The 20,458-nt window shown below is 42.1% G+C and overlaps 1 protein-coding gene across 3 annotated transcripts in view; it reads right to left on the bottom strand.

The window, feature by feature from the left end:
• The window catches only part of sh3rf2 (SH3 domain containing ring finger 2), a 49,986-nt gene extending 37,942 nt beyond the window's left edge, over positions 1–12,044 (bottom strand). Inside the window, exons 1-5 of one of the 3 annotated variants that reach the window (XM_015943366.3) lie at positions 11,701–12,044; positions 10,808–11,222; positions 8,394–8,678; positions 5,060–5,155; positions 3,743–4,099 (exon numbers count right to left, since the gene is read on the bottom strand). In XM_015943366.3, coding sequence (XP_015798852.3) covers positions 3,743–4,099; positions 5,060–5,155; positions 8,394–8,678; positions 10,808–11,221 — 1,152 coding nt within the window. In that variant the 5' untranslated portion in view covers position 11,222; positions 11,701–12,044. The remainder of the gene's footprint in view (positions 1–3,742; positions 4,100–5,059; positions 5,156–8,393; positions 8,679–10,807; positions 11,223–11,700) is intronic. The other 2 variants (XM_015943373.3, XM_015943381.3) reach the window with 2 other exon arrangements.
• Positions 12,045–20,458: the final 8,414 nt, after the last annotated feature.

The raw sequence follows: 20,458 nt of genomic DNA, 5'->3' as shown, positions 1-20,458 counted from the left end.
GGGAATCCCCGCGAGGGGCATGCTGGGTAATATGGTCCCAGGCGGAAGCCGGTCATCTGGGAGAGCCCGGCCTGGGGGCTTGGACTCTGACAATGGTTCAAAGCGAGGGAAAGAAATAGTGGCTTATAGTCCGAAAAATACGGTATAATTGGGACACATGATGGAGCTAAGACCAACTAAAAACTTAGAGCTCCAAGTGGAGCACAGAAATGAAATATTTAAGAAAAGTAAACAAACTGTACAGATTTTGGTTCTGAAGATGAACAGAATCCTCCTCTATGTCCAAATTGGGTCACAGGTCTTCTGAGTCAAACGGTCTAAAACATGTCTGCACCTCTGGAAGTGATATCCAGCTGGCGGGGTTGGAGTTCAGTTGAACTTCTCCGGTAATCCAATATCCGTTCTCGTCGCCGTACCCCAAAGAAAAAAACAAATCTGACCGACTAGTAGAGGCTTCAGAAGCTACATCTGATTGATGACACATTGTTCTCTGCTATAACGCTAACGCAGAAACACCGGAGTCAGGCGTTGTTTACTACAGCTGTTTCAGCAGAGCTCCATGTGAAACATCACCAGCTGCCCAGGGCTTAGATCAGAAGTTAGTTTCTGTTTTTCCCGCGCCAGTCACAAACATCAGATTTTCTTACAATTCCAGCCGTCAAAACCCAAAAACCTTTTTCATTTAAGGTTTTAATACACATTTACACATGCTGTTCAAACAAATTTTGCCTCTGGCTGATATCTTTAAATATACAACAACTCTTTGACGACTTGATTATTATTATTATCCTGAGCTATTACAGCAATCAATTTCCCTCTGGGATTAAAAAAGTATTTTTGAATTTGAATTTGAATTGAATTTGAGTGAGTGAACCCACTACCAAGGATGAACTCTGCTAACTTTAAAAATCAGCTGCTCTAAATAAGCATGAAGGTCAGAGAGGAGCTCTAGGATGGACATGGATAAAGGAACTGTAATGTACAGGTAAAGTAGGGCAGGGCCAACGCTAGCAGCCAGGGTCCGAAATTAAATTTTTTACTCACCGGCCAAGTTGGTTGGTAGATGATGAAAATCTACCGGCCAAGCATATTTTTACCGGCCAAAATTCTAAATGATTTAGATCTACCTAAAGCATGTTATTCTATATTATGTTGATTCCAAACTGAGTGACAAAATAATGAAAACATAAATTAATAAGAAAAACAACTCTTTTGTCATTTTTACTATTTATTTATTTATTTTTAGAGATGTTTTTATGAACTCTTTCATTGAAATCTAGTCAGACTCCTTGTTTTCTCTGTCCATGAAGTCTGGCCTCCTGCTTCTGACACCGTCTTTGTGCCAAAGCATTACAGCCTCATTTGGGTCATAGTCCTTGATCTCTGGAGAACACTGCTGCACCATGAGAATATCTGACAGTGTGTCAGGATTAGGGTTGTCACGGTAACCGGTGTAGCAGTACACCCCGGTAAAAAAGTTGACAATAATAATAACCGTCTTGTTTTTAAAAAAAAAATATTATCTCGGTGGATTACCGTGGCTGCGGTGTAGGCACGGTGACCCTTACCAGCCACCGTATCATCTGCTGAAGTAGTCGGCGGCACGTGCGCACTTTGTTGTTTACGACCAAAACTTTCTTTAAGCTAAAGCTGAAATAATGGCAGGAGGAGACGGCAGTACTCGGGACATTTATTATCCCTCAAAGAAGACAAAGTCGGAAGTATGGGCATTTTTTGGATATTTGAAGAATGCCGAGGGACATTTGTCTGTGAAAGGTAGCAACGCTACGTGGCCATCATAATGTTGCCATTGTCTCACGACTCCGCCATCTCCAGTTCGCTACTTTTCACAAAATCTTCTGGTTGCCACTGGTCCTGGTGGTTTTTCTTCCAGTTCGACGAGTTTTCTTTTGGAAGGCTGGCTGACTCCAGTTAAAAACCGCCACATTTCACCGCTAATTTTAACACGAAGCTAACTGCTAACTTGATAAACTGATTGAATGGGATAGGTGGAAATGACGTTGGATGCGGCGTTCACGTTTCGCGTACATTTGTATGGAGCAATTTGCTTGCATTTGGCGAGTGGCAAGTGTTAATTTCGGACCCTGCTAGCAGCTGTCATACGGTCCATTTGAAATGTTTGACTTTTGACATTGACATTTAGCTTGTTATGTGACAGGTTAGAGCAGTCTCATGTTAGAGTTTTGTTATGAGAACACTGAGATACCTCACATACTGATGGCATCTAAAAATTAACTTTTTTTTTTTCAAAATAAAGAATAATTTAAATTCACAATTGAAGCGTACAATCCTAGAAAAACCTCGTCCAATCAATGTGCACGTCCTGTTCTCACTGACTGGATAGATATCCTTCTATCAAACTGTGTGTGTGTCTGTGTGTGTGCATGCACACACGAGCGTGTTGTGAACTGGTGTTGTGTTTTGCACTGATGTAACCATCTTTACACTGACAAAAATGTAACTTAGTAACTTTTACTTTGAGTACATTTTATTTATGATACTTTTTACTTTTACTTGAGTAAAAATTTAAGCAAGTACTTTTACTTGTACTTGAGTAAAACATTATCAAAGTACTGGTACTCGTACTTAAGTAGGAAATTTTAGTACTCTTTCCACCTCTGCAAATAACCACTTTACAACATATAAGACCTACATTTCTGTCACATCATGTGTCCTAGAAGGTCATAGAAGGACTTAGATTCCTCTTCTGTTTGACTTAAAGCAACAATGTTTATTTTCCTTGGCGATAGGGGCAGTACATACCTAAATCATTGCAAGTAAGCAGCATTTTTGTGTTTGAGTAAGACTTTACCAACGGATGGCCATTAAGGTCAAAAATCTCTGGGATCGCAACCTCCAGCAAAATGACAATCACATCAGACTCCTTTTCATCACTGGCAGCGAGTGAAGAGGTAAATGTGTAAAACAGTGTTTATGAATGGTGAAAGTTTTGTAACCGTTTGTTACAAATCAGTAAGTGTGTTTTGTCCTCATGGGCTCCCGTAGAAGGAAACATGGCGTCTAATATGGCGTCGCCCAGAGACTAAGACCCACTGCCACGTATTTTAAATCTGATTTTTATGATTATATGTTATGAAGCCAATATTTTTTAACAACTGGGCATCATTTAATTTATTCCAACAACATTTTGACTGATATTTCCAGAGATTAACGGTAAAAGCTACACATTGTCTCTTTAAACATAATTCTGTCATTTAAGTCATTTAAGAAAAATTCTTTCCTCTCTTGCTGCATGAATTTTGCTTTTGAGAACACCCCGCTTCAGCTGATGACAGAATGAGACACACAAACACACACACACACCCTGTTGGATTTTAATTTATCTCCAAATTTATCTCCCTGGCTTTTTTTTCCCAACACTCAGATGATTAAATATCTTTTCAAAGTTACGGTCCACTTACATCTTTCTTATCTGGTACTTTTCCACATCTGTGTTCTCTTAATCAGCACCTCTTACTCACATTCCAGCCAACACTAGGGTGAGCCGGGCCCACTCTCACGCTTTCCTGCAGCTAGTGTCACTCCTCCTCTCCCTGCTCTCTAGAGGCCCACTTGATCTCCCAGTGACTCAAGTAACACTCCTCTATTCCCTCAAAGAAAACCAGCCATGTGGTTACTGTTAGAAAAAAATCAGTGCCAAGCAAACAACAATGAACATAGTTTAAGATGACGAGGACAGAAGAAGCAGCAAGTGTCTCACCTGTAGCTGGTGTCTGTCGGAGTAGGCGCGTCGGCTGACTCTAAGATTCACTCTGGAAGGGTAGGAGTTGCTCCGCGGGAGGCCAGGGTGCACTGAGTAGCGCTGATGCTGACCCCGATGGTTGGAGAGCGTCCGAGAACTGTTCCTGTTGCCACCTGTGGGCTGTTTCCTCTGGCTGGGCAGTAGCAAATCATTTATGATGGGCGTCTTTGCTGGCACTCCGTAATGGGCAGCCGTCCGGTTTGATGTCTCAGTGGTCTTGTCTTTGCTCCCGCTTCCAGCCTGATGGTAAAACTCAGCTGAGTCACTCCCCCTTCGACTCTTCCCCTTTAGCAGTTTGGCAGCAGCAGAGTTCGGCTGAGATAAATGCATGAAGTAAAAAAAATAAATAAATCAAGATAAAACAAACAAATGCAAAATCGCCAATTTTCATTTAAGGAAATTCTTTTCAAAATTGCTGCTACCTGCTACTAGCGCTTATCAACCTCTGCTCCTGCTGATCAGCAAAACGGCTGTCTAAGCACACCCACTTATCACTACTCGTCACCTCCCCACAACTTGTTGGAAATGCTGGTGAGGCAAGATGAGAAGCACCAGCCAATAAGCCAGGAAGAGTTGAGTGGTGCTGAGAAAGGAGTTGCACAGACGGGCGGGCAGACAGGCAGGAATGGCAGGGTTAATGCTTTCACTCGGCACGGTGATGTGCTGTTATGTCACCCAAGCAGAGAAAGCATTACCGTGTCTTTACGCCTGGCTGCACGACACAAAAAGAGACAGGCTAGGAGAGAGGAGAGGAGGGGAGGGGAAGAGAGGGTGGGGAGGAGTGGAGGACAGCCACGGATAAAAAGCATCATCAAAGAGGACGAGAAGACGTGGAGACAAAAGCAGGTGCAGGTTGAAGAGGAGTTGAAGAGGAAGTTCAGCAAAAGCTCCTAAATTAGAAAAAAGAATAAATAAATAAATAAATGGCTGTAAAATGAGAAATAGGAAGCAACTTAATTCTCCCCAGCATGGATGATGTTAATTCCTTGAGGCAGAAAATGCAGAGGAAAACAAATGACAGCCAGCTAGCTAAGCAAGCCCTGCAAACCTGAGTAAGCCACATAGTCACACACTAATGAGCAGCTGCAGACACAGCACAGCTTCACCGAGGAGCTCTCTGCCTTGGCGCTCTGCAGCACAACAGTGACCTTTACCCATGAATCAAAAGGTTTAAATGAAAATCGAGACAATCTGGCCTGAATGCTCGGCGACATCCAGACACGACAGCTGGCTGCACTATCTGAGTCAAACTACATAAAAAACATCCCAACTCACCTCCACGAACTGTTCCGGACAGACCCCAACTTTTCCCCCCAGCTCGGCTTCAATCCATTTCTCATCCACCCGCCTGTTGACAGTTAGGATGTCTCCCTGTTCATCAGAAAGAAGAAACAGATTTACAGAAGACAACGATGGAGCAGGACTTGAGTGATGTGGAGTTATGTCTAACCCTGGAGACTGAGCACTAAGAGCCGAAGTTTCTGCTTTGGCGTGTGACATCAGCTCCGTTTGTGGCTGCAGGCCCTCAGCTTTCTACACCCAGTTTAAAAGAACACACACACACATTTGACCACCTGCATTAAAAAGAAAGGCAAGCTGAAGCGTGCTTTAATGGACAAGAACTGAGGCCCTTATGTAACTACATCAGAAATCCTTCAGGGTGAATAACAACCACAGCAGCAGAGGTTGGTAACCTCAGCTCCACAAGTCTGTTTTCGCTCTCTGGAAACAGTCAAGTGAACAAAAAAGTGACGAACATTATGTAATACCAGGACAAATGGGAATTTTCTGTGCCGCACATGATCAGAAAATATGACAAAGTTTTGTCAAAGTGTGCCATTTGACCCAAGATGAGTTAAGATGTCAAGGACATTGAGTGTATAGAAAGGCTTTTTTATTTCTCACACAAATCAGTGTGTTGAAATAAGCTGCCAGGGGTTTGGGCATTTACGATTAAAACGTAAGATAAGTTAGTCACCAGGAAAAAAATGCAAATGATAAAAACCTGAATAGTGACATTTTAGAAACAAAATCTCCACCGAGTGTTAGAGCACTCATATGATGAATTCTCTAAACTTTCAACGACCTAAAAAATTCAGTTGAAAAAACAGAACCATGAAGGGCTGATGCAGCCCTCTACTGTAGAGTCAGATTTGATTAAATACACTGAATTAATGAGCAAAAGCTACACAAACGAAAGAAGTGCTGTGATAAAAGACGAATGCAGATTAGTGATGCACTGATATGAAATTTTTGGGCCAATACCGATATCCGATATTAAGATCACGTTTATGGCCGATAACCGATATTTGCCGATACCGATATACTGACATTAATGCTTCTAAAATAAGCAGATTTTGTATAGAATGAAAATTATTAAAGCTGAATTTGCATTATTATGTACACACAACACACACATTTACGCTTCTGAGATGATTTCATTCACTGTTCACATGACTAAACAATTACACATCACCCCCCTCACCCTCTGAAACAGGCAAACAAATGGAGACGAGATGGAAAAAATATTGGTTGTTAATAATGGCCCGGTTTTATTTATCGAACAGATATGTTAAAAATGACAAACATTGGCCGATACAGATGCCGATATATTGTCCATCCCTAATGCAGATCCTTATGATGTTATAACTGTTGGGTGGATTGTTTCAGAGTAATCACAGATCTGTGGGCTTCTCCTGAAAATCTGTCTTTAACATGCAATCTTTAAATCCTCCATGGATTTAAACGTCTCCTCCCTGACATTAAGCATCATCTGTGGAGATGATTTCATAAAAACTCCCACTAAGAGTCTCCCAGAGTGAAAACAAAAGCTGAAAGGCTGATTGCTAAAAGTGTTTTTACAAGCTGTGATAATCAGACAGTGGATGACACTACGTTCTCACTTGACAGGAAGCCCAAACTTTGTGAAACTGTAAAAAGACGAAAAACTTAATTTTATTTAAATATTAAAGACCAAGTTCACTCGTCAACACATTTGCAAAGGTCGTAAGTGTAAATAGTTGATCGCTGTGGGAAAAATGCTCTGGTGCTCCTGTTTCAGGAAGAAGACGTTAGTCAGAGCAGGGGAGGGGCAGCAGACGGCAGGATTTGGAGTCTAATTTCCTGATATTCGGACATCTCGCTTCTGATTGGCTAACAGCAGCACGACTCTACCCCTGACTCAATTTGCTTATCCAAATTGATTTTTATCTCAACAGTATGAGTGTCTGCCGTGTGGTGAGGTTGCTAATGCTAATGGTTAGCTTCTACTTGTACAGATGCTCTAGGAAGGTCCTGCCTTTCTCACATCCTATTGGCTATTTCATTTAGAAGCTAACTGTTTTCCCCTGCTAAGGACAGGCTGTCCTACCACCAACAGAACAGCTGTTTTGGGAAGTTTTGTGTAAAAAAAAGTGAACTTAGCACTATAATAACCATTATGTCCTGTTTCTTTATCAAAGAAACTTTAAAATGTAAAATGTGAACTTGTAAAAAATCTTTTCATTTATCACACTGGTAGATTGACTTTATTTATATCTGTTGGCTCTCAAGCAATGAGGTTATATTATTAAAGCAGTGCAAATAGGCTAAACATGTGTGCCTGTGTACCTGTTAGTACAGCTCAAGAGGAAAATTTCAGAGGTCAGTATTCTGCCCAAGGCCTTTTAACACATGACCTTCTGGAAACAAACCAACCAGCTGATCAGTGGTCATGCACTGGGCTCCATGGTTGAAAGCCCAGCCACCAGGCGCTCACCAACATGCCCCAACTCCAGGCCGGGCTCCAGTGAGGGGCCCCAGTGACCCCGGGAAGGGGATCTTCTTTCATAGTGGCCTATTTAGTATAATTTGGCTAATGTTAGCGTTAGCTTGTTGTTAGTGCTAGCTACAGCAGGATGCTGAAGGGTTGCTCATGATGGTTGTAATTCCACTTTCAACCAGTAGGACAGAAAATCTGGAAACCTTTTATGTGTTTTCTGACAGTTTAGCATGTGCATTTGTTTACAAGAAAACTATTTAGCTTAGCACAGCGGCCACTTTTCTGCTTACTCCAGTTGTTTCTCTGTCTGATTCAGTTTTTGAATTACCTATGTTTAGCAGCCAAAAAAAAGCCAGTTGTAGGAGAGCCCCTCGAGCCGATCAAGGCAAAAAAGGCAGGACCTTCCTTAGAACATCTTAGCTAATTCACCTTCTAGACGCTAAATCAACAACAGCCTTCCCTGACACGTGCCAAGTTGGGTGAGTCCATGAATACCAATTTTTAGTGTTACGTGTAATTGACTGGTTTTTCTATTCCGAGCGTTTTCCTGTTTATTTTCCATCGGCAGCTAAAACAGGAAATAGGGGTGGTAGACTATTTTCCCTTTTGGCTAGCATGTTAAACTCAGAGTGACCGACCATATTTCAAAAGTAACAAGTAAAAAACTGTTTCTTGGTGAATCTGGTCTTTAAAGATAAATGCTAGCCTAGCACTCCCACATCTTTTACATCACGGCTGATTTAAATGATCAACAAAAATATAACCACAATAAACCAAGAACACACACACACACACACGTACACACACTCACGCACACACACACACCGCTATGTTAAATCTATGACAGACCTTTTGGAAGCCAAGACAGTATTTGCTGTCCTCCAGATTCATCTCGGCTGGGTTAAAGTCACACAGCGCTTTGCAAAGAGGTGGCACTTGGGCCTGCTGGAGGGGCTGCAGCTGAGGCGTCTGGCTGGCGGCCTGCAGAGCACTAACATATCCTCCACCGCTCTCAGCCAGGTCCTCATAGTGCCAGCTGTCATCCAGTTTGAGGTTCCGGCTGACGGTATTAGTAGGTGCGAAAACTGGCTCTCCTGACGAATCGGCTCGCTGGTTTGAGGCTTTCAAATAAACCTGACGGACAAAAATGAGTCTTGAAGCATCAACTGGATCCTATTTACCATGAAATTTGTCATTTTGATTTGAAAAATGTTATTCTACTTTCAACATCATAAAAAATGTGTTTCTCTGTCAGCCTAACTTGTTTAATAAAAACTGACGATTGTTTTTATGTCAAATTTAGCACATATTTAATATTTTGTGTCACATTTTGAGTTGATTGAGACTTCAAAACCAAAAGCTTCTCTCTGTAACTATTTTAGGATTAGTGTTTAATTTTTCTCAGAGATAGCAGACATGTCTGCCCAGCAGTAGTCAGCGTTATTCAATTCAGTTCAATTCAGTTGAATTCAAAAATACTTTATTAATCCCAGAGGGAAATTGACTGCAGCACAAAACGTACCAGCAATTTGGTGCATTTTTCATAAACAAGTGACAATGCATCTGGAAATTCAGTGAGTCTAAATCCTGTTATTAACTTGATATTACTAACTAATATGTTTTTCTCTTAATTGGTTAAAGAGTAACATCTGCGTATAACCACGTGTGATCCTCTACTGGACAAACCAGATCAACTTTTTCATGACAAGCACCAAAACTGTCAGTTTAAAGGATCTATAGGCCAAATAACGTGACTTCATTCATTCCAGCTCAGTGGCCTGGTGGTATGAGTGTCTGCCCTGAGACTGGGAGATTGTGGGTTCAAATCCATGGTTGGGTCATACAAGACTTTAAAAATGGGACCCAATGCCTCCCCACTTGACACTCACCATTAGGAAGTTGGATTGAGGAGTTAAATCACCAAGTGGTTCCCGAGCACAGCCGTGTCTGCAGCTCACCGCTCCCCCAGGGGATGGGTCAAATGCAGAGAACACATTTCACCACACATCAGTGTGTGTGACGACTAATGGAACTTCAATCTTCAATTTAAAAAAAGGCCAAATGTAATATTTTGTAACTTTTGTAAACGTCAAAAAATAGGCATCATGTGAAAATGTCACCACTCCACAAATGCAATTAGGGGCTGCACAAAGTCACTAGGAAGGCCACATTCAGAGCTAAAGTGTATGAGCGGAACCAGGTATGATGAGCTACTAACAATGACCGGACTCTTCTTTTAGGCTTTTATTTGTTTGGTCTGACTTTTAATATTTACGTTTGTTTCTTTGAAGTAAAAAATGATTGTGTGTGTGTGTGTGTGTTTTAGTTGTTTTTAGTCTGAATCTCTGTGCGCATTCATCTGTGAGCACCTTTGGTCCTCGTGTGCAGCCTGTATTTACAGATGTATCGGCTCAGAGCGCTCCTGTGTTTGAGGAGAGGGCTCAGAGGGGTTGGAATCTGGGTTAATGGTGGGTTTCCATGTGGGACACAAATCCTGACACCATCTAGTCAGGTATGAGAAACCTCATAGATACAAGTCATTATTAAAACCAGTAATCTTTTTATAAAAGTAATTAACCAACTTTATTACTGAATAGTGTGACAGAGTTTATCCTCAAATCTAAAATGTGTCTGAATTGTAAAAAGAAATTACAATTAGAGATGCACATTTCTGGTATTGAGGGCTGACAAAACACATTTTTTTAAACGTTCTGATTGAAATTGTAATTCTGGAAGAACAAAAACCTGTTTTTACTCACTTGAATTTAGCGTAGGGAGGGCCAGTTTATGAACTGGGAAATTTGCTGTATTTTTGTATTGATGCCTGACATTCAAGGACTGTTAAAAAAATCAGATTTTTGAGTTTCAGTTTGGCCATTCCTCAGTAATCTATTCGGATCACCGGTGAGTGTTTTTGAAGCATCTCTGCTGCTTTTTTAAGTATGTTTTTTTAATCTGATTCTCATAGGAAAAAGACAAAGACATTTATAAAATGAAAAGCTTAGTTCTGAAAATTTTCAGCATTCATACAAGACAGTTGAGCTAAAAATGTGCAGGTACTCTTAATTACTAGCATGCCACGCCTTTAGGTTGCACAATGTAGTGCATGTTTTCACTACTGTAAACACTTTAATGCAAACCTCAGTTTAACTCCTCAGTTCTTAGAAAAAAATCTGTGAAAGCGGAATCAAACGCACCGTTACAGATACAGATGTTAGTTTAAAGTCAGGTAGAACACGTGCGTACAGGGTGTATGTGCTGACCTCACTGTGACCTGGCTCCTCTCTGTCATGACCCGCCCACAGCTCATCTTCCTCTATGGGTGAGGACCAGGCATAGCGGCCCCTCTGTGTGAATGTGTCAGGCCCTGAGAGGCTCTGGAGCCCCTCCAGCAGCCGCGCCAGCAGGAGGTTCTCAGGAAGGTCCTCCACCGACCTAACCAGGACAGGAAGACGACATACCGGGCAGAGCAACTGGGAGTGAACTTTTTCCTGCCACCTCCGCAGGCAAGACACACAGAAGGTGTGCTGGCAGGGCAGCACCTTGGCTAAGGAGTCCAGCTGCTTCAGACACAGGGGACACTTCAACAAGGTGGCCAGAGCCAGCTCCTCAATTTTAGAAGGACTACCTGTCTGTGAGAAGACATCTCCCACATCTGAGATACTGCAATCCACCATGCTGCAGTGAGAGAGAGATGGAGAGAGAGAGAGAGAGAGAGAGAGAGTAAATCAGTGGTAATAAAGGAGTTATAAGTGCTTATTATAACACTGACCAAACTCATTTTCTATATTTATACATTATCTGATTTGAAGCGTTTAAAACAGTAAAAATACTTTTAAAAACTTATTTTGTGTTTTGTTTGTTTACAACTCAGGCTTCTTCTCGGCTCACCTGGCTGCACAGGTGCGTCAACAACAGCGCATTTCCGCAGATATTAGCACATTCACCGAACAAACCACGTCATAACACCATAAAACGCTCACACAGTCTGCGGCCTGGTGGAGTATAACCCATAAACTCAGATTTTAGAAAATGCGCGAGTTCATCGTTTTTGTCGCCATGTATTAGGACTCCCGAGGAGGCGGCGCGGCTCGCGGAAGGGGCGCGCGAGCTCTTCCATTTACGCCAACGTGACTCGTCTCGTGCCGAAACCTACCTGTTGACATGAAGGGATCCAAATCCTCACCTGTGGAGCTTCTGCTGCAGCTAAACTGGTAGAAAAGGGTACGGGAACACAGTCCGGCTCATTCTTCGGGAACTGGGTCGGATTTCAGTCATGACGAACTGGTTTTAACCCTTCAGCACCTCTTCAGCCGAACAACAACATTTACCAGGAAAAGTGTTTCCTGTTTCGCTGTTCTGGGTGCATCTGGCCAGCATCATCACTCAGGAATTTAGAAGTGAAGGATTTGTCTGCGGTACTTTAAAAGCATAAACATGTCATCATTTTGCTCAGACAATGTACATATTTTGATATTTTATACCTGGTTATGGATACATTTCTTTTATAAAAGTGAACGTGAAAAGAGGAAAAATCGTTTTCCGTTTAGACATAAATACAGCACGAGCGCTCCCTGCTGGTGCGTTCACGGCTCTGTTCTGCTGTTGTTTTCCCACCTCCTGCACAATTCCTAAATAATTCTAAAATCAAAACTCGTATAATTCACTTATGTATACCTTTTTATGAAAGCACTTTAGTCATCCAGGGTTGTTGTAGGAGCAGGCTGCAGCCATTACCCATCAGTTCTAATTTGTTTTCTGGATATTTTTTTATTCCAAATCTCAAAATTTCCAGACTTGCATCTTAAGGGTAAATAATTTATTGGTGCACCGAAGGTTCAGAACATCAGTTTGAATTTTTCAAACAAACATGAATCTTTCATGTCTTTCTTCACGTCAGCAGAACTGGGGGAATTCTAAAAATGTGCACACGGCTTTTACAGCGACTCTGAGAGCAACAGCAATGACTTATTTAGACATTCGCATCAAGCCTCTCTCCGTGAATCTGCTTTAGAGCCAAGGCAAGACTTGATTTGAACTTTTAAAACATGCTTTTCTTTCTTCACACTGAGACTTTCTGATGCCAGTAATGGTTTTATGTGCAGCTAATTGATTTTCTGTCTTTCTTTCAGAGATAAAGAGGAGGGAAAGTGGTTGTTGTGTAGTTTGGAGGAAGTCAGCACATTATCAGCTCCTCACAGCCCCACGGTCAGTTCGGTCTCCACCAAGAAGCCCTCTGTGCTCGCGTGTTGAGGAAGCATGTCTGATAGCTGTGATGCACAGTCTATAAGACGCAAAGGAAAGGGTCTCCCCGGGGGTACGCCTGAGCTAGCTGTACAGTCTTGAAATATCTCGTCTCTCCACAACTTTTTTGCATAGAAGGGTGTGTTCTTCTCCAGCTGTCATGTTTTATTTAATGGGCTGTCTTATTTAGGGAGCTGCAATTCCCCTGAATGGGATCCGCCTCAGCATCACCTCTACATCTCTGTTTTTTTGGGGGTGAGGACTCTGTCTTGTTGGATCATTTGACTTTTAGGTCTTGTTTCTGCAGTTTAATGTGAACACGGTGTCAGTCAAAACTCATAATCCTCCTGCAGTTCAGTGGGGATTAGTCACAATCCACTAATGTGGCAGCCGGTTGCATTAGGTGCGCCGAAGCAACTTAATTAACTTCCCTCTTTCTGAGAGCATTAATCCTCCACCTAAAAGTTAGGAGCTGTCATCGTCTGAGCAGTTCCCAGGTGACTCATCTTGCTTGTTTGTTTTTTTGTCACAAAGCCAAGGTAAGGTGGCACCATGAAGGTCAAATTCATAGTAATCTGGTCAAACTGGCTGAACTGGAACATCTGAAGATTCCTAGTGTGCATGTAAACACAGCATTGTGTTTTGCTGAGTCTCTTGCTGCATGGGAAAGTTGTGATGACAGCAGAGTTGTATGCTAATAGCTCAGTTTGCTGCCACCGTGGATCCACTGACTCAAAGCCTGAGAATTTCATTTAGGACTAGAATGTTCTTAGAGCACCAGGCAGTCTTCCACCATATGTCTTCTCTCCCCTTTTTCCTCAACACCTCTATAAAGCAGACTGACTGTTTTCCTCCCCACCCACAGTTAGTTCTGCCTGGCCCTCTTCTGCCTGCACATTGAATCTTGTGAATATTTTATATTTGATAAATAAATGAAACAACCTCTTTTCTTACTTCATGCTGGAGCTTATCATCTCAGCTCTGACTTTGTTCCAGTAGGAGTTCAGGCTGTGCTCAGGAACACTTTCATTTAATATTATTATTGTTTTTAAAAGCATCAAATGCATTTATTCTGCTAGCAGTTGCATATTTTTTTCTTCCTAAATGGTGCTAGAGCTATTATTTGAAGTTTTAAGATTTACTCTTGAATAAAATATTTTGTAGCAATAAGAATGTCAAAGAAAATCCCAGCATTTCTTCTAGAAATCTGAAGTTTTGTTGCATGGCTGACTGCAGAAGACAGCAGAGTGACATCCGAGTCCTTCGTGCCTTTAATGACCTACTTTGACGGCTCTGCCTGGCTGTCATCCCCCTATACATTACCAGGTACGGAAGCTATTTACAGATATCTTCCCTGTCGGGCTGCAGGCGCTGTGCATCAGTGGTCATGTGACCCATGTTTCTGCATGTGTGTAAAAGAAAACTCCGCCCCACTGAAAACACATAGCCCGAGTGAGGTGAGGTGAGGTGGAGTGCAGGCTGAAATTTAAGCTTCCTTTTTCTGTGGATTACCGTCTGCAGAGACAACACAGAAGTTTTCCTGTGTGCAAAAGCTTCAGCAGCTGTTTAAGCCTGAGATGAACTAAAAATAGGACACACACACCTCAGAGCCAGCTGTCGTTCACTGCCTTTGGGACAGCCTCTTCCCACTTGGTTTATTTTCTTCTTACTTCCTGTTTTATTCATTCCTGAATCAGACCTTTTGACCAGACCTGAAAGGGATTTACACAATAACACTTATGGAAAACCAGAGCCTCATAGCTCAGGTCTCATCCATCCTTGTTGGTCAAAAGCAGGTGTTCCAGTAATTAGACAGGTTCATGCTAAAATCCAAAGATTATAACATAGATGAGGTGCTGGGGTTGTGCTGGTTCAAGCTAAACTCTGTTAAAGCACATTACAGAAATGCTGAGAGGATTGAACAGAAGCCTTAGAGCTGACTTTTTTTAAGACTTTTTACATTTTAAAAAAGGATTTCAATGTTTTAAAATGATTATAGTTAAAGTTACTCTGAGCCACAGTGGAAGGCCCAAAGAGCCTGAGTTAACGTGGAACTGTGAAATAGTATTAAAACGTTTGCTGTTTAAGTTGAATTCATATAGACATGAAATTACTATTATTATTTATTTATTTATTATTATTATTATTATTATTATTATTATTAACTTATCAATCAAATCAAATCAAAGATACTTTATTAATCCCAGAGGGAAATTAGAGTTTCAGTACACACATTTCAGAGATCACACATACATGGGCAAGACACATGACAAGAATTGGTGACTGTGGTCATTCGCAACCCGAGTCGCGCTACCTTAATAGAGATAAGATGATTACATGAGGAATTGATTCGGGAGGAGGGAAAAAAACGGCACTTCACAGCTACCCTCCCACCAGGAGTGGGATCCTGTTTACCCCAGCGAGAGCAGCCATCTACGGCGCTCAGCCACTGTAGCCACAGGTGGGAGGGAGATCCCGGGAGAAGCGCAGAGCACATTGACTCCTGCAGGTTGATGACCTCGCCAGGCTGAAGTCCACCAATCTGAAGGTGGGTGGTGGTGGTGGTGGGGTTCACAGCATCTGTCTGCATTCCTTCGTGGGGGTTTGTTGCTAGCCTCTCAAGGCTGTCATGGCGTCCGATTCAGATAACAAGACTTTGTTTGGGTCAGGCTGAGATAATTTTCCCCTCTGCCTTCAGTCTTTAAACTGATCATTCCAGTCCTTCAGTGAAGCCAATTTGGGTTTTTAAACTTGGTCATACCGTCCGGTGACCCTCTCCGAGATGATATCCATTTTGCGCACTAATACCGGTATCGCAGCTAGAACATTGTCCAGCTTACGATTCACCTCGAGTAACGTCCCAGTCTGTGAGGTCTCCACACGGACGGTGCTTTCTGTGGGTGCGGGTCGCCCTCCAATTGCTCCCGTCTTCCCAAATTTCCAGAAAACCAGATATCCTCCCACTCCAATCAGGAGAAATCCAGTGATCATCAGGCCGAATATCCACACGTCTTCGACATCCTCAATAGACAGCTGGGAGAGGCATATGATCTTCCATTCCCTCCAGGAATCCAGCATATACCCCGCCGGGTGTGTCCCCTGTGGGCATATGGGAGCCCCCTGCTCCGTTCTCATGTTGAAAAAATCTTATCAATCGTGTTGAAAGACCAATTTATCAAATCCATGGTTAAAAATAGGGGTTTTCAGAAGAAATGCAGAGAAGCACTCTGTGGGCAGACAGAACAAAGAGCCTTGGGAAAAAAAGATAAGGGAGCAAAAAGAGAAGCGTCTGTACTCTGCGAGTGCGAGGAAGATATATGATATATATGTTACAGTGATGTTGAAAGGCAGGATAAAAACTTTCACTTATTTCTGTACTTCATTTTTGTTGCTTTGGAATTTTATGTTGTCCAACATTAAGTAGTGTCTGTCCCACACTAAGTAGTCTCTGTCCCACACTCAGTAGTCTCTGTCCCACACTAAGTAGTCTGTCTCACATTAAGTAGTCTTTGTCCCACACTAAGTAGTCTCTGTCCCACACTAAAGCCTGATTTATGCTTCTCCGTCTGCGTCAGTGTGGAGACACGCAACGCCATTATCTGTCCTTGCGTAGGGCTCCGACAGGCACGCAAGCTGCGTGCTCTGTTCAACCCAACGCTAGCCACTCCGCGTCTGGGTCACACAGTAACACCACATTCCATCTCCGCTACGCTTCAGCTCAGCCTTGAAACCTGACAAACTGCTGGTAAACAGTGCAGGAGCTGCCCATGCAATATTATGAAGGCAACATTACTGTGAGGTTATAATGTTTCACTTTTTACTGAAATGAGTCCATATTATAGGTAATTTACTTAATGCAGTAGTTTTTTTATTAAGTTCAACACATATTTTAATAAGATATAAATATGCTCCATCAAGAAGTGGCCCGCCAGTTGAAGTGCTTAAAAATAGCAAATGAAACATGTATTTGAGTGGCATAAGTGAATAATCACTTTGAATAAAAATAATGTTCACGTAAATCATCACTAGTAGGTGATGCTGGAGATTCTTGAAAACTCACCTCAAAAGGGCTTGATAGGCGCTGTAACGCCGTAATCCTGAGGTGCTCAACAGAAATGATTTAAGGGAGAAATCAGAAGAAAACAAGAGGAGCAATGCTCTCTTTGTAGGCGCGTTGGTGGGCTGAACAACGTGGTTGTTTCAGATGAAGAAAGTAAGATCAGTTCATCCTGCAGATTCTGGTGCCGTTCACCAGCAAACATGAATCTTATTTTCAACGAGAGCCGAACCGAATTAAAGGCCCTTGCATATCGATCACCACTCAGTTATGAGCATTTCATTTTTAGGACGGGTCTTCACCATTTTGGTTCAGTTTTGAAGATCGTGTTATGCAAAATATTTTGCTAAGTCACAAGATCTCATGCAAACTGTTAACACTTGAAGTTTGAGTTGTGAATAATTCTCAACCATCACCACCAGAAACTACAGGTCAGTAGGGTTAATTTGACTGTAATGTGACCATTTTTGTAATTTTCCACTGTTGATTAGCGATTGCAGCCATCTTGCATAACTTCAAACATTAACCCGTTGTACAAGCAGTGATTGTTTTCTGAAAGTTTAATTAAAATCCGTCCTTTTGTTGACGGTGTTTTTAACAAACAAACAGACAAGATTCAGCTGACAGCTACAAGGATGCAGACACAAACAAACCCGGTTTCTGGGCTCCATGCAGGCATGGTTTTCAGGTGGATATAATTATGTTTTCTATGCAGGCAAGTTTTGGCCATTTTTATTTTTCAGCAGCAGAAACACCTGCAGTCCATTTGGTCGGTCATGAGAAAAACACTCTCCCTGAGCCAGAAAGGATCAGTCATTTCCATCTTTTCTCACATGCTTTATCCATCTAAGTGGAGTACCTTTCCATTAACTTTTTGTCATGTTTATGTTTATGTTTATTCATTTATTAGACGCTTTTATCCAAAGCGACTTACAATTTATAACCTATAGGGCATGTTGTGATCTGTGGGGGAAACCGGAGTACCCGGAGGAAACCCACGCATGCATGGGGAGAACACACAACTCCACGCAGAAAGGCCGCAGCAGAGTTTCGAACCTGCAACCTTCGCGCTGCGAGGCAACAGTGCTAACCACTGCGCCACCATGCAGCCATTGAATGCACTGCTTCAGACCGTACATCGGTAACACAGCATCTATAAGAATTATCATCCTGTGCAGATTTTTCTAAATCTCCATCATTCTGTGTTGCTAAATAAATCAACTTGAAATCTATGCAAAAATGTGCAAAACAGGATCTTTAATATTTTCTTTTTGGGGGGAAATCAGTTTCAGTCAGGATCTTACTGAAATGTTTACTCTGAGTCCAGCTTTTAGGCATCACTGTATTTATTTCACCCTGACTTCTCCCATCTGTCAGCTGGTTAATGCTGAGAAAATGTGCTTAAGAATAGTTTTCAAGGTAGCATCTGGTGGCACTTGGTAAACCGCTGACCTGCTCATCTCTTCGCAGAGGTCCACCTGCACTAGTACTGAATGCAGATCTAATTTCTAGGACTACCTTATATGCCTTGATGTGCATTTTGCTGTATAATATTGCTGACTGAGTAGTGTCTACTGAAAACTGCACTCCCAAGCTGTTTGGGGAAACTTGTGGGTTTTACATTTCAACCTGAACAAATGGCTTCAGGCTGAGACTCAGTAAAGAAGCTGGAAAATACTTAGAGAAGAAATAATGCACTGATGGATTTTGTTGCACAAAAAACAAAGAGCAGAACACGGGCAGCTTCATCCTTTAAGTAGAGGGACACACTAAAAGGCTTTTTCATTTGGACTGTGCAGAAGTGAAGCAATAGAACAGCCACAGACGTTGCTCTTTTCCATTAACGACAAAAAATCATGCAGGTTTGTGAGCATGCATGCACTCCTATAAAAAAACCGAGGACTTTGTTTATCATCGCCAAAGCTTCTGCAAACGGGGAAATTCTCTTTTGCAAAGTAAACGTGCTACCATGATTATTATGGCCCGCCGTCTGTGTGCAGATGATGAAAGTAATTCACATCTGAAATGACTGGCTGAGTTTCTTTCACTCATCTGCTTTGGAACAAACTCCCTCAATCGCATCCTTTGATGTGCTTTTGTGTGTGTCTAATTCCCATTCAGTGGGCAGATACACATGTCACACAGTTTGCTTGGAATCGGTTCTGGAAAAGACTCACAGCATTCGAAATAGGTTACACAACCTGCTCCTTTCTCTTTCTGTGGGCTCATCATTATTCATGTGCTTTTTTGTTGCGACGTGCTCACATTCGATCACTTTGTTTGGTGAAATTACCAATCGGACCAAGCAGTCGTGCAACGATGGGCAAAACGGGTGCCGCCCACTCTCACGACCTTTTTTTTTTTATAAATGGACTCTCTTACGTCAGAAATGAAAAGTGTGTCAGCGGTGATTAAGGTGACACCGAATCCCATCTAGAAACCAGATCACCGCTCCTGTTAAACCATGGATGTAATTTGTATGGAGCACAAAACCGAGAAATGTCACCAGTCCCCTGGAGGGGTTGAAGCTTTTGCTCAAGGCTTTGTCTCTCTCTCTCTCTCTCTCTCTCACACACACACACACACACACACACACACACACACACACACACACACACACACACACACACACACACACACACACACACACACACACACAGAGAGCACCAGATGAACTCAGTTATGACATGCTGACTTTCTCTCAGTTCGTTTTTCACCAGGTTTTAGCAACAATTCAGAATAATCTATCTCAAAACTGAATCGTGCAATTCTAAACACCCCGAATGTGTTATCCCCCCCCCCCCACACACACACACACACACACACACACACACACACACACACACACACACACACACAGAGAGAGCACCAGATGAACTCAGTTATGTCATGCTGACTTTCTCTCAGTTCGTTTTTCACCAGGTTTTAGCAACAATTCAGAATAATCTATCTCAAAACTGAATCGTGCAATTCTAAACACCCCGAATGTGTTATCCCCCCCCCACACACACATACACACACCAAAACACACCCAAATCACTGAATCACTGTGTCAACATGACAGTTTATTTATAATTAGGTATAAAATCTGCAATTTTCAAAACTTACTAATTTATCTGTTAAAAGTGAAATAGTCAAAGACAATTTTTTATAGCTGCACATTTTTACATATATGACAATAAAATCTGCAACTTTTATCATTCATTTACAAAGCTGAACATTTCCAACAATAAAACGTCGATTTCTTCTTCAGTTTCATTCAGGAGCAATCCTGAACCTTATCTTCATTTTCCATTTTTGGTTCTTTTTTAAACACAGATAAGGTTTTTCTTTACCTTGCTGATGTTTCATTTTTGGCTGCAAACATCCTCAGAGCTGACGCTGATGATGGCGTCACTTCCTATTCTGTTTATCCGCGGGCAGCAGAGGACGTTGTCGCCCTCTGCTGCCCGCTCTCCCCTCTCCGATGATGCAGTCCCATGCACGATCCAATGTGTAAACCTCATCCACATATCCTTATCCCTATAGCTTCCTTTATCCATCTTTTATATTTCTGGTTTTCAGTGTTTATGATCCCTGTGTTGTCCCAGTCCATTATATGGTTTTCTCTTGT

This window comes from Nothobranchius furzeri, chromosome 1 (genome assembly GCF_043380555.1).
Source record: "Nothobranchius furzeri strain GRZ-AD chromosome 1, NfurGRZ-RIMD1, whole genome shotgun sequence".
Taxonomy (NCBI): Eukaryota; Metazoa; Chordata; class Actinopteri; order Cyprinodontiformes; family Nothobranchiidae; genus Nothobranchius; species Nothobranchius furzeri.
The sequence above is the reverse complement of the archived record's forward strand: the minus strand, read 5'-3'. Positions and strand labels throughout refer to the sequence as shown.